Source organism: Myotis lucifugus, unplaced genomic scaffold, assembly GCF_000147115.1.
Source record: "Myotis lucifugus unplaced genomic scaffold, Myoluc2.0 scaffold_91, whole genome shotgun sequence".
Lineage (NCBI taxonomy): Eukaryota > Metazoa > Chordata > Mammalia > Chiroptera > Vespertilionidae > Myotis > Myotis lucifugus.
The window spans coordinates 4,597,486-4,620,996 of NW_005871139.1; the positions used below are offsets into that span (position 1 = coordinate 4,597,486).

The 23,511-nt window shown below is 41.4% G+C and overlaps 1 protein-coding gene across 6 annotated transcripts in view; it reads right to left on the minus strand.

Moving 5' to 3' along the window:
* SLC11A2 (solute carrier family 11 member 2) overlaps positions 1-23,511 on the minus strand; it is a 40,662-nt gene that overhangs the window by 14,865 nt on the left and 2,286 nt on the right. For all 6 annotated transcript variants that reach the window (XR_002829982.1, XR_002829981.1, XM_023756367.1 and 3 more), the window contains exons 2-10: positions 10,157-10,210; positions 7,465-7,613; positions 6,810-6,935; positions 6,305-6,424; positions 4,400-4,506; positions 3,797-3,867; positions 3,621-3,688; positions 1,051-1,206; positions 235-393 (exon numbers count right to left, since the gene is read on the minus strand). Coding sequence is in view for 4 of the 6 variants with exons in the window: in XM_023756367.1 (XP_023612135.1) it covers positions 235-393; positions 1,051-1,206; positions 3,621-3,688; positions 3,797-3,867; positions 4,400-4,506; positions 6,305-6,424; positions 6,810-6,935; positions 7,465-7,613; positions 10,157-10,210 (1,010 nt within the window). In the remaining 2 variants the exon portion in view is untranslated. The remainder of the gene's footprint in view (positions 1-234; positions 394-1,050; positions 1,207-3,620; positions 3,689-3,796; positions 3,868-4,399; positions 4,507-6,304; positions 6,425-6,809; positions 6,936-7,464; positions 7,614-10,156; positions 10,211-23,511) is intronic.

Genomic DNA, 23,511 nt, shown 5'->3' on the forward strand with positions numbered 1-23,511 from the left:
GCACAAGGCAATCTTTAGTCTGGGGCGATCTCCCTTCTGAGACAAAAGCAGGGGGAAAGAGTGTAGGCTTTCAGCCCCCAGGCTGCACACGCTGACTAGGGCAGTGACTTAGGGGACAGTATTGAGGCCACAGATCTACTGTCATAGATCCAAGTAATGACATATTTTCCTACCCCATTCCGGCCTTCACATTACCCTCACATTCACTACCACTCAGGACCCTGGCTTACTCACCACCTGCTGGTTGGTTTTCTCAAAAAATGCTTCGGCAAAGACTGAGACGACAAAAACATTGATGATGAAGGAAACAAAGAGAGCAATGCAGGATTCAATGAAAAAGTACTTATTGGCTTCTCGAACTTCCTGCTTTTTGGCTCGGTTTACCTGTCTGGACTGGAGAGAAAATAGCAGTAGTCATTTTTTTTTAAACTATTTGGAACAAGTTTCCTTGTAATATTTCATGAGTTCAGAGACAACTGAAAGATTTAGAGGGCAACAACTGACCAGATGAAATGTGAGAGAATCGCTTACATCCGTGTTCCCTAAGAACTTCGTAACCCTTGGATGACATTACACATTCCTCAAATAGGTAACAGAAACTAAGTGATTACTGAGCTCTCAGTTATTGTGGCTGGAAGAACCAAACACACAAGCAAAAAAACCCAAGCTGTCCTAACAAGTGCATAACCTTAATTATAAAGGTCTCTGAAATTTCCCAGAAAACCATTGTGTAAGACTGCCTGGTGAAAGGTTAGTGGGACTCTTTACCCCTGACCTCCTCAAGGCCGCTCAGGACTCTGAGATTAAAATACAAGAGACTTGTGCACTTTCAGATCTTTTATGAACGACTTTAGTTCCAGTTTCTGTGGGGTCAGTTATCTCTGGTCATAAAACAGAGTCCAGGTGTGTGGGGTGTGTAAGCGTCTAGCATGGAAAATACCTCGCTCCTTCAAGCTCTAACAGTTGTAAACTAAGTGCGTGCCCCTTGCAACTAAAGGACAACATCTCATGACCTCTCTCGGAGTCCAGTGAGATAAACGCCTCGCTCACCTTGACTAAGGCAGAATGCAGGTACATGTTGTGTGGCATGATGACAGCGCCCACGATGCCCACAGCCTGCTGGATCTGTGGGGTGCCGCAGCCTGAACAGGATGGCAGGAACATGCCCTTGAGCACCTCGCTCTGGTTGGGTCTCACTGTAATATACTACATACCAACATAACAACTATTAGCTTGTACTGGAATATGAGACCGAGGGAGTAACAGCACAAGGAAACACTCGGCGTCCTTTCCTCCTTTCCTTATAACCCCTTCTTCTTCAACAACTACCTAGAATAACGAGGAATACAGAACCATCGGAAACCAAGCAGCATAAGGGGCTTGCTGCCAGAGATCAGAGAATTCAACACTGGGGTCCCTGGATATTTTACCTCATATTTTAGATACACAAAATAGATATGTAGAAAATGTAATTAATATTCTAAAGAAATGAAATAGCTGAGCTCTAGCCAGTTTTGTTCAGTGAGTAGAGCGTTGGCCTTCGGACTGACGGGTCCAGGTTTGATTCCGGTCAAGGGCATGTACCTCAGTTGCAGGCTTCCAGCCCTGGTCAGAGGCATGTGGGAGGCAACCAATCAATGTGTCTCTCTCACATCGGTGTTTCTCTCTGTCTCTCCCTCTCCTTTCCACTCTCTACAAATCAATGGAAAAAATATCCCTAAGTAAGGATTAAAAAAAAATGAAATGGCTGCTAAGGGCCTTATTGATATTAATTGCACAATAACTTCTATGAGACAGACCCAAGAATACAGTCAATTCTTAATTATCCCCACTTATGTCTCTGATCAGCTATATTCATCTAAAAATCAGTGATTGCCACTAGCATAAGCTGACTCATTCATAACACTTTTCACACATACTTTTTCCTGGTCCAGCATTTCTCTTGAAAGCCTTAGACCAAGCTGTATAACCTACTCATAGATTAGATATATTTTTAAAAGTCTAGCCAGGCCAATAAACAGCTATCAGTTAAACCAGATATAGAAAAGGGCTGTTAAGGCATATAATGGTACCGATTCCTCGGAGTGTCTGGGTTGGGGCACAAACCAGGAAGCATCCACTACATCCCCTACAGTTGCAATGCAGAAAAGTTCAAACTGCAGTTGATATAAACCAGAATGAGCAAAAACAGACCCCTCTAAGTTAACAGCCAAGAAGCACCCTATAACATCCTCTCTAACCCTCTCCAAAGCTATTCTATTGTCCAGATGGCCAATTTGGAACCAGAGGGTGTAGTCTGGAAAGTCCTAGAAAGTTTGTCATTTATTTTTTTCCATCACCATTTATTCCCTTTATGCCCTCTTCCACCTCCACCCACCCTCTAGTCATCCTATATAATAATCCTATATAATAAAAGTCTAATATGTTTGACCAAACGGCGGAACAACCAGTGGAAAAACCGGTCACTATGATGCGCATTGATCACCAGGGGGAAGACACTCAACACAGGAGCTGCCCCCAGAGCCCAGGCCAGCCAAGGCAGGTGCCAGCAGGGGGCCCTGCAGAGGGAGGTGACCAGCAGCGGCAGCGGGGATGGTGAGCAGGCAGTGCCAGGCAGGCCAAGGCAGGTGCCAGCAGGGGCCCCTGATCGCCCCTCCGGTCGCCCCACAGATCGGTCCTGATTGGAGGCCAGGCCTAAGGACCCTACCTGTGCACGAATTTTGTGCACTGGGCCTCTAAGTTTTTGGGGGTTTTTTTGTTTTTTGTTTTGTTTTTTTTGCTTCTAAGTTTTTGACATAGAGTCCTGCAGACCTTCCTGGACACTAGTCTTTGCTATAGATAATATTCCTTCAAAATTGGCCCAAGACTTAACTGGCTTCTTTTTTTTCTTTCTGCTTTTACTTTATTAACATTTTTTATTTTATGCTGAATTTACTCCTGGGCCATAAGTTTTGCTTCCTTAGTTTCTTCTGGGATATGTGTTTTCTTCTGTGCAACCTCCTCTTCTGGTTTAAAAACAATCTGCTTTTCCAGTAGGAATCATCTCAGTGTGACAGGGAGAGCTCATGTGTGGGATAATCTGTAAGTTCTGTGCCACATCTTTGGGAGCTTTGTTAACCTAGATGTGCTCAGTGTCCAGAGATTCCACATCTACATCCTTAAGTTCAACATTACTCTCTGGCTTTTTAAGCACCTGCAGCAAAAATTCAGCACTCTTTTTGGGTCACCAACCCTATGTCCAGCCCCACTGTATGGCCTGGGCACACCTACCAACTCCACTCATGTCACGACAGAATGCTTTGGTAAGGTGGCATCCTTCAGACACTCGATGGGCTTTTCAGGTATGCATACCCCAGATGGCCTGGGCAGTTTCACGAATGTTCTTAGAGTGAACACAGAGATCTGAACCTCTTAATTTGCATGACTTTTCCTGATTTCTGGGTCAAGTGAATGGCAAACTATTTTCACAGGTTACCTCTGCTACTTACAAGAAGAGGAAGCAATTGTCTTTTTCTTAGCACATCCAATACAATTGAACCATCCTAGCATTATTTTGTCTTTTATAATAAAAACAAAAAAAATTTTTTTTAAAAAGCTAATAAATAGCCTGTCATACTTGCCTCATATCCGAAAGTGAGGGCCATAACAGTGATGAGAAAGCCAAAAAATGCTTCCAGCTTCCGCAAGCCTGAAGGGGAAAATGCAGCAGTGAGTTTATAGGAGACAGAGTTCCCCATCAGTCACATGATGGAAAAGTAGCTTCTTTGCCTAACCCTTCCATTCCCACTCTACTTACCATATTTGTCCAAAAAGAGAAATACAAAAGTATCTGCAATGGTGATGAGAACTCCACCCCATAGGGGAACCCTAGATCAGAGATAAGAAATGGAAATTAAAGGAAAGCAAGATTGAGAAGTACTTTCTTCCCAACAGCTCTCCATACATACAACTTCTGGAGAAGTAAGGACTTGGCGGGAGGGGACAGTGGCAGGAGGCCAGGCCTTGGGTAGTTTAGGATAACATGAATAATATTCACTCACACTTGACTGTCTACTACGTCAGACATTAGGATACGTAGTTGAAAAGAATGGGTCTTACCCCTCAAGGAGCTCATTGTTTACTGGAATAATTTGACATACAAATAAATAACTGTAATACACAATAATACACACAAAAATACATACTGCATAACAGAGGCATATATATAACCCAACACGAGAATTTGGAAGATATAGAGTCTACATCTTCCAGGACAGAGGAAGGTGGTCCTAGATAGGTTCCACAGAAAATATAATAAACTTGAGTTGAATCTTGAAAATTGAGAATGAGTTGGGTTTTTGTTTTTACATTTGCTTTGAAATCTAGCAAAATATTACTTTCTAGAGGGAAACCCCCTCACCTTCCTACAGACAGGAGATTGATGGCAATGGCTGAGCCAATAACTTCTTGCATATCTGAGCCAATGATAGCCAACTCCACCATCAGCCACAGGATAATTCGTGGGACCTAAACACCAAACAGAAGAAAGACATGGTTCTAGTTAGTAACTTCCAAGAACTTCCCCCATAATTTGGAATTCACATTTTGGAACTGACCCATCAACAGTCCTTTATAAGCCTTCAGTTTAGAGATAAAGACCCATCACTGCACTGTGGGCCCTAGCTACAGAAGGCAAGTGTGCTTCTAGGCGGCGGAGCTTATGAGTCAGGGCCTAGGCAGCAGCTAGATCCTAATATTTTTCTCTTTCCTTTCCATTCAAGAGAGGAATGGAATCTCCATTCATTAATTTCCACTTAATTTCATGCCTAAAAAAACGATCCTAAGTCTTAGGGGGAAATGATGATGCTAATATGGTCAAAATATTCTTCAGGAGAGAATAAAAAATGTCTGCAGAAGAAAATATCGATCCTGATTGTAGCCAAAGAGACAAAACAAACGTGAAAAGGCTGGGTCTTCCGTAATGTAGTAACAACACGGAAGTGAAAAAGGACAGATGCAAAGGGACTCGGGGCAAAGTGGTTGGACTGGGTGGTGTATACCAAAATAGGGAGCTAATCTGGTCACACAATGCAGGTGAAAGACAAATCTAGTTAATGCTGGCTCACTGAACACAGAAAAGAACACCTCCACGTGTCCACTACCCAAGAAACAACTGCTAAGATACACAAAGAAAGAGAAGCTAAAAGAAATTATAAATTACCAGGATTTTCTTTTAAGAAGCATATATGAAAAATAAAAAAAAGATAAGGATATTTTCTCACAGCCAGGAAAGGAGATTAAACATTTAGGACAAACCAGAGGTAGATCTCCAGTATCTCATCTAAAGATGAAGCTAAGGCCCAGCCAGTGTGGCTCAGTGGTTGAGCATCAACCTATGAACCAGGAGGTCATGGTTCGATTCCTGGTCAGGGCATATGCCTGGGTTGCGGGCTCAATCCCCAGTGTGGAGTGTGTAGGAGACAGCTGATCAATGATTCTCTCTCATCACTGATGTTTCTGTTTCTCTCTCCCTCTCCCTTCTATTAAGAAAAGACTCTAGCTGGTTTGGCTCAGTGGACAGAGATCAGCCCACGGTCTGAAGGGTCCTGGGTTTGATTCCAGTCAAGGGCACATGCTCGTGGCGTGCTCGGTTCCCAGTGGAGGGCGTGCAGGAGGCAGCCAATCAATGATTCTCTCTCATCATTGATGTTTCTATCTCTCTCTCCCTCTCCCTTCCTCTCTGAAATCAATGGAAAAAAAGAGGAAGCTAGGAAAAAGCTACCTTCTAGACACAGGCTCCACTTCTGCCTCAGGTGGTAGTAAGAAAGGCTCCAAGTGTCCAGAGGGAAGATGAAGAGAACAGTGTAACACCCAGGGTCAGGGTTAATTGAAAAATAATTATTAGAAGATCCAAGATCCTGCCACAAATAGTTTGTATTATAAGGAAGAAACTTACTTTTTTCTAATTGTTAGCAAAGTCAAACAAAAAGAAAATACGGATAATGCAAAGTGATTGAGTAATATGAAGGTATGACTGAAAGTGCTTAGCGCCATGGGCTGGGCACTACTAGAAGCCAGAAGGCAGAATGAATGGTAAATGTTTCCTCAAACAGGATTCTTCTAAGGAAACTTTTTGAAGGAATGTAGAAATGTGGCTTGGCAGCAAGAGGGGCCTAGAGAATTTCCTTGGGACTCCCAGTCCTCAGGCCACTGACCCCCAAGTCCTCCACTGTTTCAGTATACAGTAGTTGGGCCAGCACATACTGCCAGGCACACAGATTCCTATGATGTGAATGGCAGACAAACAGGACAGTACACTGCTCACCTTGGGATACTGACGGTAACAAACTTCAGCAAGATGCAGCCCAGTGACCACTCCCAGTCTAGCCGCAAGGCGCTGCAGCAGGAGCCCCACGATGGTGGCCAACAGAAGAACCCAGAGCAACTAGAGAAGAACAAAATCCCACCATCACACTCAGACAACAGAGGTTTTTTTGTTTGGTTGTTTGGCAATGTGAATGGGAAGCACTACATTCAGGAAAGAGCCCAGGTCAGGAACCAAATGACTCAAGTTCTGTATCAGGTTCTACACATAACCTGGTATGTCTCCTTGTACCCCTCTGAGCCTTAGTTTCTCCCATCTGCAGTTTCTCCTTTACTCAAGGAAACTGTGTGGGTGAAATAAAAAACCAACTATGTGGATAAGATAGAATAAAACACCAGATGGAAAAGTACTTTTCACTTAAATGTCACTGTAGGTTCAGTAGAGGAAAAGGATGTGAGTGTGTTGTGTGTGTCTAAAAGGGACACGGGTAGAACTAGACATTTACCTTAAACCCAGCCACTGCTCCAGACTGCAAATCAGATTCGATGTTTCCTGGATCCAGGTAGGCAATGCTCATAAGAAAGCCCGGTCCCGTGAAAGCCCAGAGTTTCCGAAAGCTAAAACAAGAGTGCTACACAGAGGACAAGAGAGCAAACTGATTACACCTCCATACTGCTACCTATTTGATCATATACAAAGCAACAATATCAGTGTCACAAGAACAAAGGGTTCAGGATGGTGGATATTGGGTGTGTCCAAGTTTCATTTCCATTTTATCCACTTATTATCAATAAGTTGGCCCCTTCTCTGTCCAAGTAAAGAGCCTTTCCCTACCTTTCTCTTTTCCATCAGCCTCTCATTTTAAAACCAGAGTAACAATATCGGTACCTCTGTGCTCAACCACTACCCAAATGGACAAAAGCTGTCGTCAAAGAGGAGCATAAATCTCATACTTCTTTGATGTGAGCATCTCTCATTGGCAACAGTTTTCCAGGCCCTCATTTTCCTAAACAGTTTCTATTTATTCTGATTTTAAAATTCCGTCTTCAGAGACTGTGCCAAAATTAGACCTGAGACTGCTGATCTTGAGCTGTCCAGCAGACCTGTTACACACATTTTCCTTACATAACAACTTTTTCTTCCAAGGACCTGTCACTGACCTCCTCCTCAGGAATGGGAATCTTCTCATCAAAGTAGGTGGTGAAGGGCTCCCCTGATGTCCCGGGGGATTGCGGGAGAGAGGAGCTACTGTAGGCAGGGTTGATGGCACCAAGACTGGCAGAGTCCCCATAGTCTTCAGAAGCAGCACCTGAATGAATAGATTTGAAAAGAATTTTTTTTTAAATGAGCAAACTGCCCTAGCTGGTTTGGCTCAGTGGATAGAGCATCGGCCTGTGGACTAAAGGGTCCGGGGTTCGAATCTGGTCGGGGGCACATGCCCGGGTTGTGGGCTCGATCCCCAGTAGGGGGCGTGCAGGAGGCAGCCAATTGGTGATTCTTTCTCATCATTGATGTTTCTATCTCTCTCTCTCCCTCTCCCTTTCTCTCTGAAATCAATAAAAATATTTTTTTAAAAAAAATGAGCAAACTAACAATTTATCCATAGTAATACTGAAATTAAATCTTTAATACCCTAAAGGCACAAGAGTTACCTGACTATATCTCAATTTATTTCTAATACTTTATTTTTATTTTAAATAAATTAATTTTTCAAATTATTTTCTTAATCCTCACCGGAGGATATGTTTTTATTGATTTAAGAGAGAGAAACATCAATGTGAGAGAGAAACATCAATCAGTAGCCTACAGTATGTGCCCCAACTGGAGATTGGACATGCAACCTTTTGTTGTACGGGACAATGCTCCAACCAACTGAGCCACCCAGTCAGGGAAATAAATTAATTTTTGAATAAGCAATATATTCACATGATTGAAAATTTGAGAAATACAAAAAGGCTTATGGCAAAAAAGCTCCCTATCACCTCCTTCTGCCATCATTCAGCTCTAGATCAGTTTTTTAAAACAATATCTTTTTATTGATTTCAGAGAGGAAGGGAGAAGGAGCGAGAGATAGAAACATCAATGATGAGAGAGATTCATTGATCAGCTGCCTCCTGCAAGGACCCCCGCTGGGGATCGAGCCTACAACCCTGGCATGTGCCCTGCTCTCCTGGTTCATAGGTTGACAATCACTGACCTACAATAGCTGGGCTCTATACCAGTTTTAACACTACTCTCACAATGATTTTCCTACTTTATACTTCTATTCCCACTTGGCAACTTTTAGAACCATTTCATTTTCTTCTAAGAACACTGATGTCTAGGACTCAAAATATAACATTCCCAGACTAGCCTCTTGGGTAACCTAAAATCCTAACTTTTACAAGAAAAACTAGGTCAATCTAGTGGGGGGACACACCACCATCACCACCACCACCCCTCCTAATATTTGGTAGGACTTACTCAAAGAAACTTCCTTGGACATTATACCTCCAAAAGGCTTCTCAAAAAATGTGGAAGTTGCAAAATCCTGCCACAGTTCGGGCTAAAATCTGAAGTTGCAGGAAAACCACCAAGCAGGAACCCCTTTGCCTCCTGACTAAGGCCTGCGTAAAGAGCCGCAGGTCACGGGGTGACCCTCGTGATAGGAGAACTCATCTAAGACTGATAGTGTTTCCCTGACCCTGGCATTTTACAGTTAATCATAAATGCAGGGAGGGGTAGGGACTGGAAGAAAAGGGCTAATCTGCCAAAAAGATACAAAACCAGGATTGCTGTAGCCATCAAATGACTATTTTGAACCACAAAACTCTAATCTCAGTGTTTCTAAGAAATCCTTACAACCTCCAATTAAAAAACAAAAGCTTTCTTTCTATATGGAAAGAAAGTGGCCCAGAACTTATTAAGAAATTTATTTTCAGCCGAAACAGGTTTGGCTCAGTGGATAGAGCGTCGGCCTGCGGACTGAAGGGTCCCGGGTTCGATTCCTGTCAAGGGCATGTACCTGGGTTGTGGGCACATCCCCAGTGGGAGATGTGCAGGAGGCAGCTGGTCGATGTTTCTCTCTCATCGATGTTTCTAGCTCTCTATCTCTCTCCCTTCCTCTCTGTAAAAAATCAATAAAATATATTTTTTTTAAAAAGAAATTTATTTTAAAAATATTTATTAAAAAGGAATGGAGCCCTAACCGGTTTGGCTCAGTGGATGGAGCGTTGGCCTGCGGACTCAAGGGTCCCAGGTTCGATTCCGGTCAAGGACATGTACCTTGGTTGTGGGCACATCCCCAGCAGGGAGTGTGCAGGAGGCAGCTGATCGATGTTTCTCTCTCATCGATGTTTCTAACTCTCTATCCCTCTCCCTTCCTCTCTGTAAAAAAATCAATAAAATATATTTTAAAAATAAATAAATAAATAAATAAATAAAAAGGAATGGAAATTCTAAAGGGAAAACTTAGAATTAGGAAGGATTAGTCAAAGCAGTCAAGAAGCTCTAATCAAATACAGTATAAGGTGCACACCCAGTACTTTACAGCTCCATACAGATCTGAAATGCCATCAGCAGCCAAAGCACTCTAGGAGGGTTTTATGACAGGCATTACTACTATAGAAACCAAACTTGTAGCTAAGCTTGGCTCTTCCCAGAACTGGAAACAAGATGAGGCCAGTCTCTGTAGTTATAAATCCATTTCAGCCTAAGTCACCAGATGGTGACTTCTGAATGGAGCAGATCTCCATTGGCAGAAGAAGGGCAAATGGGGACATATTTTGTTGGGAATAGACAATGAGAAAGAAAACATGATAAATTTCTATATCCAAATAACAATTAGACAATAACACAAAAACTATAAATTACCATCTGGCATCTTCTGTTCAGGCCCCAACACCATGGTGTTCTTAGAATAGGATTCTGGAAAGTAGAAAAGGGAAGGAGAGAAATGAACAAGAACTAACAAGTTCAGCAACAGCATTTTGTACTCTATACAACCAAATCCTTACTATATGAAAAGAATAATTCTTCTATTGAATTAGATAACCTTGAAAATAATTAGTTTTCTGAGTATGATTAAGGGATATTTAATAAAAATGTAAGTCTTAATCATGGTTTTGCTGGCAAGATTTCAAAACCAAATTGGAGCGGGCAAATGTTTTGTTTTTTTAGAAGCAGGTCCTCTGGAATAGTTTAGCACCACGTTCCCCACAAACGTGTGTTGCATGACAGGTGAGGGGGCGGACCCCCTCCTGCTGCCCAGGACCAGGGGCTGCACCAACCAGTCTGATGTCAGAGGCAAATGCTTCTGAATAAACCTCCACACATGGGCTGCCAGGCAATCTTATTGCCTGTGCTTACCTCCAGATAAATCCAGAAATCAAGACTGGATTTCCATTTTTGAGTTTTTAATATTTAATTGATTTTTAGAGGAGGGCGGGGAGGGAGGGAGAGAGAGGAAGAGAGAAACATTGGTTTGTTGTTCCACATATTTATGCATCCATTGGTTGATTCTTGCATGTGCCCTGACCAGGGATGAGACCCGCAACCTTGACCTATGGGGTTGATGCCCTAACCCTCTGAGTAACCTAGCCAGGCTTCATTTTTATGAGTTTTTAAGGGCAGAAATCTAAAACTCTCTGACCTAACAATTTAAACTTGAGAAATAGAGTGGAGAAATAAAAAAGGGTCACAGTGGTTATGCTGCTAAATTATTAACTTCAAGTAGGCTGAGGCATCAAAAAAATAATTATTCTTGTTTAAACTGACTCTGGGAACTTAAGCTTTTGAAATTTCCAGTCCTACCTGAATATCAGTGCATTGTGCCTTTGATGCTTCCAATTAACCATCTGAATTACCTCAAAAAGAAAATGTTCCAGTGTCTAAACCACCAGACATCTGAGGATTACCATCTTGAACCAATGTGAGGACTAAGAATGCAGAACTGATTCTCCTCAAAAATGGACTTTTTACTATAAAACTCTCAGACTTTTCTTTCTCCTCAGGAACACTCTTGGTATTGCCTAGTAGTTGGGAGGCTTTGATTAGAAATAAATTACAAAGATTTATTTAAGGGCCCAGCCAGTGTGGCTCAGTGGTTGAGCATCAACTTATGAACCAGGAGGTCACAGTTCGATTCTTGGTCAGGGCACATGACTGGGGTGCAGGCTCGATCCCAAGTGTCGGGGGGTGGGGGCACATGCAGGAGGCAGCCAATCGATGATTCTCTCTCATCACTGATGTTCCTATCTCTCTCTTCTTCTCTCTCTGAAATCAATACAAATATTTTTAAAAAATATTTATTCACGGGCCTTATGCTTCAATTTCTGGAAAGGGGAAAAGCACCTCACCAGCACACCCATAGTGGAGGGCCACTATTCCTAGCTTCATGTTCCCGAGGAGAGATGTCAGCTCTAATGGTTCAGGTCTCACTCCCCAACCCTTCAACAACTGGGAGAAGAAACTAATGACCGTGGCCTCCCCTCTGGACTTTCAGGGCGCGCTGAAGCAGGAGGGCTGGCCCTGGTTCTCCAGATGCCAGCAGTCCTCAGTCCTGCAAGAAGCAACCTGGGGGGACGAGGAGGTGTCCAACATGTCCAGTTTTCTGTTGGGTTAAGTTCAACTGGGTGTGAAGAGGTATGAATAAGCCCATTTGGCCACAGATCTGTGGTGTATTCTCCAACCAACCGCGCCAATAAGGCTTGATTTTTTTAACCTCTGATCTACTAATTAAGGAATCTACTTCTCAGTCAATTCCAAATTCAGAAGGGGAAGACAGAGTAATAATAACTTTCCTACTGAAAAAGGTATGAAGACTTCCCTTAGCTGACTTTTACTGTTTAAATTGTCTTTTCCACTTATGTCCCTTTGTTCCTCCTAACTGAACAGTCCTCTACTTTCTGTTTTAGACCATCTACCTACCAACATATTCTATATTATACCTATCTCACAGAATTATAGAATTCAGACCCAAAGCGGGTTTTAGGTTTCATCTATCTTCTGAGGTATAAAACATACCACCACTGACTAATTTGGAAAACATTTTTCATCTCTGCAGTAACCAATATCAAGTATTTTGTTATAATGTATGACTAGCCATATTCCTCCTATCAGGTTTTGAGCCACCAGATGGCTAACACCAGGCAAGAGATCCCAACCCCTCTTTCAGCCCGTTACCACAGCTCCTCACCAATGGGATTTACATTGATAACTCAGAGTAGCAATAACCACTTGCTTCCAATCACAGTACAGCCCTTGGCACCACCCAGAGCCTTTTACTTATAATTCTAAGAAGCCAGGTAATCAGGTTATCCTAGCCCACAATGAATTAGAAACCACAAATCCGATCCGGGATTAAGGCTTTCACAGAAAAAGACCTTGGGCCATTGGTCTGAGGCAAAGAGCCCTTCCTTATACTTCTAGTAGCTCTGAGAACATTATTATTAAGGATAATAATTATCTTATTATTAATCGTATAATTATTATTGTTATATCAAATTTCTTAACTGTGGCCTACTCACCAAGAACTGATTAGATTATTTTTGTAGTGATACATGATATCCTATTTAAGAAGACACAGAAGTACTTTTATACATTTGAGGAAGATTCCTATCCAGAATAGGCTACTTAACTTATATTTAAAAAGCAACTAATTGAGGCATGCCCCTCCCCTTCCCCCCAGGAGCACTCTGGCACCTTTTCCTCCCTTTCTTCTTCCCCCATAGGCATGCATCTTCTAAATCCCAAAGGACCCTACAAGACTTGCAACCAGGGACACAATGGGCAGCAGCTGCTCTTCCCAAGCTAATCCCCTGAACCTGTCTCCAAGGTCCCCTTTTCTCTGACTCTCCAGTGAGCTGACAGCAGCCCAGCCTGGGCTCACTTCTTTTCTGGAGAGCCAAAGCAGCCTCACCTATGCCCTCTCCTGTTGCGTCTTTTATCCCACATCCTTCCTTGTTTCCTGTCCCCAGCTTTCATAAATGTACTCTCAAAATAAAAAAATAAAAAGCAAACAATTGAGATAGTAGTGTGTTTCCCCACCCCCAAGCCTATAGTCTGCAGAAGTGATAGTTAAATAAAAACTCTAGACAGAAATATTTCATGATAAAAAAATTAATAATTATCACTATTCTAACTGATTATTCCTATACTAATTACATATAGAGCCATTAATATAGAAGTCTAGTCTTCTCTCTGAAATCTCAGGAATGTATTATTCCAAGAGAGAAAATTGATTCTAGATTCCAACTTTCTCATCAAAACTTTTCATTAACAAACTACAAGTTCCACTGTTTGTAGTGTATATAGAACATAACTAGGACAGGGAACAGAAAGGGCCAGTTATGCTTGGTGTGCTGCACAGTTTTTAAGCCTCCATGAAAATTTAAGATACATACGGAAGCTGTAAGTTAATATTAAGATAGTTTTGCTCTCTAAGGCCATACCACCAGGCCATTTTCAGTCACTCAGTTACATTAAGGAAAAGATGAAGCTGAGATATAAGCAACCAGAATCAACTCAGCAATACTGTGATTATTATGATTAATACTGCTTTGATATTCTAGATCACTCCAACCATAAAGTATCACCTTCTCTCATAGCCAGTAAGATTCATCTTATTAAACAGCAATCAACAACAGAAAAGTGGTTAAGTATTTTATCTTATCCCTTATCAAAAGTTCTAAGACTGTTTTACAGTATGAAAATGCTAATAAAATTACATTTTCTGTCCAAAATGTCATAAGTTTACATATCCTTTGACTCAGCAATTCTACTTCTAAGAATACATCCTAAACACTCACATAAGGAAGTATGTGCATATTTCTCATAGCATTATTTGTAGTATCAAAGACTGCAGTATCAAAAAACAACCAAGATATTAGCAGAGGCCTGATTAAATAAACTATGAACATTCATACAATGGAATACCATGCAGCTATTATAGATAAGGCAGATCTACAGATATTTGTAGGAAATAATCTCCAACATTTGATGTCAAGTAAAAAACCAAACAAACCAATTTATAGAACAGTATGCTATCATTTGTGTAGGAAAAAAAAAAGAATACACTCATGTACACACATATACTATCTCCAAAGGACAATAAGTCAAAAACTGGTAATGCTGTCCCTAAGACGAAGAAGTGGGGGAGCCCAAATGACATTAGGTAAAAGGAAGACCTCTCACTGAATATACACCATACACCATTTTGTTCTTTAAAAAAACTTTTACCATGTGCATTTCTGTATTATTTATTTTTTAAAAATATATAAAGATAATATGGATTTGCTTCTTTTTTTCAATTAGTTTACTTTCAATAGATTTTGTATTGGTTTCAGATGTGCAGCATAATGGTTAAACAATCATATACTTTACAAAGCATTCCCCCTGGTATTTCCAGTACCCAACTGGCACCATACATAGTTATCGCAATATTATTGACTATATTCCCTGTGCTGTACTTTACATCCCCATGACTATTTTGTAACTACCCATTTGTATTTCTTAATCCCTTCACCTCCTTCACCCAACTATTAGACTCCCTTCTAATAGCTGTCAGTCTGTTCTCTGTATCTATGAATCTGTTTCAATTTTGTTTGTTCATCTATTTTGTTCTTTAGATTCCACATATAAGTGAAATCATATGGTATCTGTCTTTCTCTGACTGACTTATTTCACTGAGCCTAATACCCTCTAGTTCCATCTACGCTGTGGCAAATGATTGGATTCGTTTTCTTTTTTTTTACAGGTTGAAGTAAAAGATTGTTTATTTAGCAAAAAAAATGTATAAAACACCTCAAACTTGTATAAATGAATAACAAATAACCATAAAACCATAATTTCAAGAGTTTTTCTAATAATGTAGCTCTAAGATAAACATTTTAAAGAAAAAAATTAATGCACATATGTTAAAGAATCTCAAGAAAGCAAGGAATAACATTAAAAGGGGGGACAGGTTCCAGTATCCGGATTTCAAATGATTTTCTTGAAACATTTTAAGAGTTCAAAACATATTTTCATTCCATCAGTGTAATCCAGATAGTCCAATCCAGCCTCCAGCCTCTCCAGTCTGAGACTTGAATGGAATAATTGTCTCCTTGCTCCCAAGTAGGGGAAAGAGGAAAATCATGGCTTTAGAATCAGACTTGTTGAACCAGGTGACTTAAAGTCCGTCACTAACTTCTCTGAGTCTTAGATTCCTCCTTTGATCCAATTCCTCTCCCCACCTTGTTTCTCTTTTTCTTTCCTTATTTTTTTCCCCATTCTTATCTGTCATGATCTCCCAGGCAGGTCTGCATTGCCTATACTGAATCTGGGTTCAGTCAAGTATTTGGTCTCAACCACCCACTGCTCTCTGGATTCATTTAAAAAAAAAATTTTTTTTTAAATTGATTTCAGAGAGGAAAGGAGAGGGAGATAGAAACATCCATGATGAGAGAGAATCATTGATAGGCTGCCTCCTGCATGCCTCATACTGGGGATTGAGCCCACAACTCAGGCATGTGCCCTGACTGGAATTGAATCATGACCTCCTGGTTCATAGGTCAATGCTCAACCACTGAGCCACACTGGCTGGGCTGGATTCACTTCTTAAATACTTTAGGGACTCTCTCTGATAAAGCTTATTTAAAAAAAGAAATAAAATAAAATATATATACATATATATATGATTGATAGATTTTAGAAAGGAAGGGAGGGAGGAAGGGAGGGAAGAAAGAAACATAGACTTGTTGTTCCACTTACGTATACATTGTCTGTACCCTGACCAGGGATTGGACCCACAGCCTAGGGCCCTAGGCGTATTGGGACGACACTCTAACCAATTGAGCTACCCAGCCTGGCTCTGATAAAGCTTCTCAAATGCATAACGGGAGATCTGCAGCCCTCCACTTGGCTGGCATACATTGCCTTCAGTTTAGCTTACTATCACTCTGTCTCAGCGCCCAAATAGCCATGCTGTGAAATTATGATCATGGAGTTTCAGAAGCCAAATCCTTAGGAAAGCATTTCCTGACTCCAATTTTGGGTTAAATGGCCCTCCTTCGTGTTCTCCCAAGGCACCTGCTGGTTACCACTATCATTACTCTTACACTCTTACCATGTTATCTTGAAATCATTCATTCCCTGATACTATTTTGAAACTTTTCTGTAAGTTTGAAATTATATCAAAATAAATAGTTATCTCCTCAAAACACAAACTAGCTATAATAAATTCCAAATATCTAGTTAACAATAATTCTGTGTTGCCCTAGTCGGTTTGGCTCAGTGGATAGAGCGTAGGCCTGCAGACTGAAGGGTCCTGGGTTCAATTCCAGGTCAGGGCACATGCCAGGGTTGCCGGCTCAAACCCCAGTAGGGGGGCGTGCAGGAGGCAGACGATTAATGATTCTCTCTCATCGTTGATGTCTCTCTCTCCCTCTCCCTCTCTGGAATCAATAAAAATATATTTTTTTTAAATTCTGTGTTTCTTAGCATTTTCAAGAAGTCTGGAAGAAAACTTTGAATAACCCAAACCTGTTTTAAAATTGCCCCAAGAAATGAATATTAAAATACATACATAACATTAACTTAAACTTTTCCCCCTATGGTTAAAAAAATTTTTTGAATTTGAAATATTTTTTGTTATAAAATTCCCCTGTATAGGGCAAAGGCACTCAAAACTATTTCACTGATTTTAGAGCTGTATTCAACGTTGCAAAGGTCTCCCTAAAACTGTAAGGTTTAGAGGAGTGTTTTTTAACAGTCTTCTAATTCTTCCTCCCTTTTTTTCTCCCCTCCTCTACATAAACAAAGTCAAAGGCAGCATTACGTAGGACAGCAATTTTCAATTGGTGTGCCACAGTAATTTTTTTAAAATGCAATACTTAAAAAAAAGAAAAGGAATACCTGAGCCCTGGCCAGCATGCTCAGTGTTTAGAACAGTGATTCCCAAAGTGGGTGCTACCGCCCCCCGGTGGGCGCTGCAGCGATCCAGGGGGGCGGTGATGGCCACAGGTGCATTTGGGGGCAATGAGTAACTGCTATTAAAATTTAAAAAAAATTAATTTCCAGGGGCTGAGTAATTTTTTTTCTGGAAAGGGGGCGGTAGGCCAAATAAGGTTGGGAACCACTGGTTTAGAACATTTGCCCGTGCACCAGAGGATCTCGGGTTCGATGCCCATCCCAGGTTGGGGATTGTGTGGGAGACAACCATTCAATATGTCTCTCTCACATTGATGTTCCCGCCCCCTTCCATTCTCTCTAAAAATCAATGGAAAAAACATCCTCATTCCTTGGGTGAGAATTTTTTAAAAAGCAAAAAAGCAATACCTGATGATTTAGTTGGGGGCACTGACTTCTTTTCCCTTAGATTGTTAAATAAAAAAATGACAACAACCAACACAAGAGCTGTCCAGTGTGAATTAATCAAATTTTTAGTGAGTTTGGCAAAAAATATATTTTTTGGTTTGCCACGGAATTTTAGTAATTAGTTGATGCATGCCATGAGATGAAAAAGGTTGAAAATCACCGAAGAAGGAAAATAAATTTCATAGAAGCAAATAGAAAACTGTTTGCATGGAAGCAACTGATTAAATAAATGTGACAGGAATGTTTGAAGTTGACTCCCTCTTGACGCTTTTCTCAATGATCAGTGCCAGCAACATGCTGGTGACAAAGCAGAAACAGCCAGAGGCACAGATTAAGGCTTTAAAGAGTAATAGCCAAGGTTTTAGGTATTAATAAGCAGTCATGACTTTTTAAAATTCATTTTGTGTCCTGAAGAAAATGTAAAGATTTTCAGATCCTTCTAAAATCCCTTTTCCCAAAAGGTCTACTTTAAGGCTAAAGTACTGGATATTCCTACAAAATCATTACTATTGATCTAACACCTCTGTTGTACAAGATGTTCTTTATGAAGGTGAGTTCCTACCCCTGGATGAGTCAACAAAACTCTGAAATATTCAAGTGGTTCAAACAGAGCTCATTGTTTTCTGAACCCTATGTGTTTTAATAAGGAAGATTACTAGCTACTTTTATAAAATGAAAGAGTATTATTACTGCCTTTGTTTTTCCATTCCAGGTCAATAAAGACGCACCGTTTTCTGAGCCTTTTCCATTTAGGACATGTATCTAATTAGTTCCAAAACTCAATGTGTCCCCACTGGGGGTGAGGGGAAAGAGCTTAGAAAAGCAATGTGAATTTCTAAATTATTCTTGAGAATGTAAAGTTTGAAATTATTTTATTTAATTTGAATAAGTGTATCCTATTTTCCTCTTATGAAAATGAATTTCATGTAAAAATGGGAAAAAGGGCTGAAGACTGATTACATCTACTTCCTGATAGTGAAAAGCCCCTCTGGTGTTAGTTTAAGAAAAAGGCCTAGCCGAAGCCGGTTTGGCTCAGTGGATAGAGCGTCGGCCTGCGGACCGAAAGGTCCCAGGTTCGATTCCGGTCAAGGGCATGTACCTGGGTTGCGGGCACATCCCCAGTGGGGGATGTGCAGGAGGCAGCTGATCGATGTTTCTCTCTCATCGATGTTTCTAGCTCTCTATCTCTCTCCCTTCCTCTCTGTAAAAAATCAATAAAATATATTTAAAAAAAGAAAAAAAAAGAAAAAGGCCTAGAAACTCGATTCCTCTCTCCCTAAGTGGGTAGTATCAGAATGTCTTCAACCGAAAGCCACACAAGCACGCCCAGTTCATAAAGTTCAAACAGTGCTGCTATTGTACAATGTGCTTAATACGCATCAGGGCATCTGTGTTGTGTAAGTCTCGCTCTCCCTGGCACAATGGCCACTGAAATACCAGCTTAGCCCAGCCAGTGTGGCTCAATGGTTGAGTGTCGGCCAGTGAGCCAGGAGGTCATGGTTTGATTCCCAGTCAGGGCACATGCCCAGGTCAGGGCGCATGCCCAGGTTGCAGGCTTGATACCCAGTGAGGGGCATGCAGGAGGTAGCAGATCAATGATTCTCTCGTATCGGTTTCTATCTCTTTATCTCTCTTCCTTCCTCTCTCTAAAAATCAATAAAAATCTATTTTAAAAACAGAAATACCAGCTTAGACTGTTCATTTTACTGATTTTGTGTGCCATAGTGTTAATCTTGCTTAGTCTATCAGAGAACCACAATTTCAACTCAGTTTCTCACCTAAGCTAGACTTTTGAGAATCTGTTTTATAGTTGAAAGAAAAACCTAACATTGAAAACATCTAATAATAAAGAAAGAGAAAATTAATTAGCAAAAGGAAAGAGGGAGTAAGATCCGGGGAGAAAGAGTACAGCTGATAATGAAACCAGCTGCTTGGGTGTGAAAGACGATAACAGTTGGAAGAAATTTGGCCAAGCTCTCAAGAAGGATGTTTTAGACAAAACTATCACTCATCAACCAGAGACTTCGGAATGAGAAGGGCCTGATACCCGCTAAATAGAACTCAACTTTATCTGCTCAGTGCTCTGAGAATTAATCAGCTTCTTTACCACCTTAACTTCTTTACTTCTTTTACTTCTTTAATGTTTACTGCTCACTAAAATCTTACTTCTAGAGACTACAGCTTGGTCTTTGTTCCTCCCAACTCACACAGTGTGAGCTTCCTCCCAACCAGAAATTTACAGCAGTGCATTTCCCTTTGGGGGACCAACCAGGCCTCCTGGCCTGACACATCTATCCTGGAACACAACTCCAAGTTCTGAGAACAATTTCAAAGACCCCTTTTATACTGAAATAAGAAAGTCTATAAATCAGTCTATACCTACTTCTAGCCTCAGGAAAAAAATGTCTTGCCCTCATACTTGCTTCAGTAGTTTTTTCTCTGGCAAATATGAAAAATGATTATCATTAGGTTACATTCAACTCATTTATTCTAGTGACAGTATTGGCCCCCTGATGTAGACTGGACTTAACAATTTTAGGTACATATTTTCCTCAATGTTTGTTTTCTTAAAGCAAAGAAAAACTTATGTGTAAAGACAGACAATACATACTACAAGGTTCTCCAACCTGATACATTCCTCTTTTTGCTCTTTGGAACCTGTTAAAATTTTAACTTGTAGGCTTCGTTCATTACCTTGGAGTTTTTGTTTTTGTTTTAAATATATTTTTATTGATTTCAGAGAGGAAGGGAGAGGGTGAGAGAGAAAGAAACATCAATGATGAGAAAGAATCATTGATCAGCTGCCTTCTGCACAGCCCCCACTGGGGATCAAGCCTGCAACCCTGGCATGTGCCCTGACTAGGAATCAAACCGTGATTTCCTGATTCATAGGTAGATGCTCAACCACTGGGCCATGCCAGCCGGGCATTACCTTGGCGTTTTAACATACACTTGTTTATCAGCAATAAGTGGGACCGAAACAAAGAAAACCCATCATACAAAATGACCTACTAGCAATAGGCACAAAGACAGAAAACCCTAACTTCCCAATTTGTCTTCACTGGAAACTGGTTCTTACACTAAAAAATATGTTACTCTGACCTTAAATTAAAAGTGGAAGAGGAATTAGACAATATATTTTTATCATTCTTGGCCAACTCTTTTATATTCTACTAGAGGCCCAGTACATGAAATTCGTGCACTCGGGGGTAGGGGGGTTCCCTCAGCCCGGAGCCTTCAGGGGATACCTGACGGCTAGAAACTAGGGGAGTGGGGAGTGGGCCTAAACCAGCAGTCACTCCCCAGGGAGCAGGCCTAAACCAGCAGTCAGACATCCTTAGCGCTGCCGCAGATGCAGGAGAGACTCTTGCCAACACCACTGGGCTCGCCAGCCACGAGCCCAGCTTCTGGCTGAGCGGCACTCCCCCTGTGGGAGTGCACTGACAATCTGGGGGCAGCTCCTGCATTGAGCGTCTGTCCCTGGTGGTCAGTGCGCGCCATAGCGACCAGTCATTCCACCCTACGGTCGATTTGCATATTGGCCTTTTATTATATGGGATTCTAATTTTATTAAAATACAGCTTATATGCCCTGGCCGGTGTGGCTGTCGTTGGGCATCGGCCTGTGCACCCAAAGGTTGTTGGTTTGATTTCCGGTTAGCCACATGCACGGTTTCAGGCTCATCACTGGAAGGGGACATGCAGGAGGCAACCTGTTATATATCTCTCTCCATCTCCTTTCCTCTCTCTCTAAAAATCCATTTAAAAATCTTTTTAATAAATAAATAAAATATAGCCTATAATACACATATGTTGTTTTATTTTATCAATGATATTCCTGATGGTACCTGTAAGGGCTCTTTTTTGTGTCTCCAGGGGTCAATAACTGTTAATTGTTCTAAATATATGTGTTAAGTTATTAAAAGAATAAACGGCATACAATGAGTGAGACAAGGGTCTAGGTCGTCTAACTCCTTATATTCTACACATTCAAATGCTACCAGCCTTCTTTTCCAAAATATTTTATTCAAACCACAGAGACTCAGATAATAAAGATGACAATATTGGGACAAAAGGCTCCCCTTTCTACCTCAAACACTCAACTCTTTAAAGATGTTACACTTTTCCTCCTTATTCCAGTACAAAGAAAGGGATTTTACAAAGACAGTCCTCCACTCTCACCCCTCCAACATCCAACCCTACAGGAATACTAAACTGTCTTATTGCAAAGCTAAATAACTAAACTTATATAACACCTGCATTTTAGCCAAATCAGGCCAGCATACTGCTAGAGTAAGTGATGTTCTTTTTTGTAAATTCAAAGTTTCTCATTTTGGATTACTTTCCAGGAAGGCTACATGCATAAACAGCAGCTTCCTAGAAGAGGAGAACTGGAAGACAGGACAACCTCCCATTGGAGCCTTCCAGAGAGAATGTGAGAGGGACTTCGAAGCTCATAGAAAAGGCGTAACTCTGTCATCTCACGTTTGTATTTAGGAACGTGGTGAGGAGACGGGGAATAAAGATGTCTTTGACTCCACAGCACCCACACAAACTCTTAGCACCAAAAGTCAAACAGAAAACCTATTACTTGGTGGACACTATTCTCTCACCTCTCACTTTCACTTCACGGAGTTAAAACTGAACCAAAGCTGCTTAGTAGCTCTACAGAGTAACCCAAGGAGCACTGCTGATTTCCTAACAGCAGAATAACATTAGATCATACCAAACTTCCCTGTTCATTAACAAGAAGAGCTGCCAGGCTGCCCAGAAATTCCCCTCCCCAGTCCCACTTGGCCACACCAGGAACATGAGGAATCAAGTATGCTGCCATCGTGGCCTTTTCGGTACTGGATCCAAAATAAACTGTGCCTAGGCCCCAAGGCTGTAAATGCAATGTTATCCAACGAAAAACTAAACAGACAAATAACTTCTCAGGTTTCATTTACCCAACACAGCTATCACAGACAGACCTAGTCTAGTGATAGTTCCTAACCTTATTTAATGATAAGATAAACACCTGGCAGAAAGCCTTTAGTTACCGGTAATTTATACTATATACTCGGATCAACATTAACGGCAAGGGTTCATGGCAATAGGCTACCAGGATTCTGAACAAAGGTTAAGTAATAAGGTCAGATTTGTTACGTTTGCTATTTTTAAGGGGAAAGAAGGCATGTGTAGGGAATAGTAAACAAACAAAAAACCAGGCTCTCCCTCCCTATCCCCAGATGTGTTGCCATTACCTTCTTTACTCCCAAGCTCTAAGGGCCCTTCCTTTATAACTTGTTTCCTAACCCCGTTTCTTCTAGGAATAGCTTTTTCTACTTCTGTCATTTACCCAATAAATGTTCTCCTACAAAAAAACAACCCCAACACTCCCACATGCCGGAAACAGTTCAAAGCACTTGGTGTGCATGAACTCATTTAACACTCGCCAACACCTCCATAGCACTGCCATCACCGGTCCCCATCCCAAGTACAAATATGCGGAAACACAAGAACAACGAGGCTGCGCAACTTGGGCCCAAGGTGGTGCCGGCTGGTAGCGCTTCGGATTCCACAGGAGTCAAGGGAAACACGGTTCACCCTGGTCTCGGCCCCTCTCTCTGAAACAATGGCCAGCAAACTGATGGCGGCCTGTGTCCCCTGCCCCTTTCACAGCATGCTGCTTCTACTTCCCCCCGAAAGGGTGTCACCCTCCTTTAATGTCCCGACACTCCTGGGAGAGCGGTGGGCAGCACGATAGGCACACACAGAACACTCGGCTCCTCAACCTTCCCCGAGGGACGCCCTTGGAAACAGTCCGAAATGGGGGGCAGGGAACCTGGGGAAACACAAGTGGAGAGGAATTCGGTGCCTCGAAGCTGAACA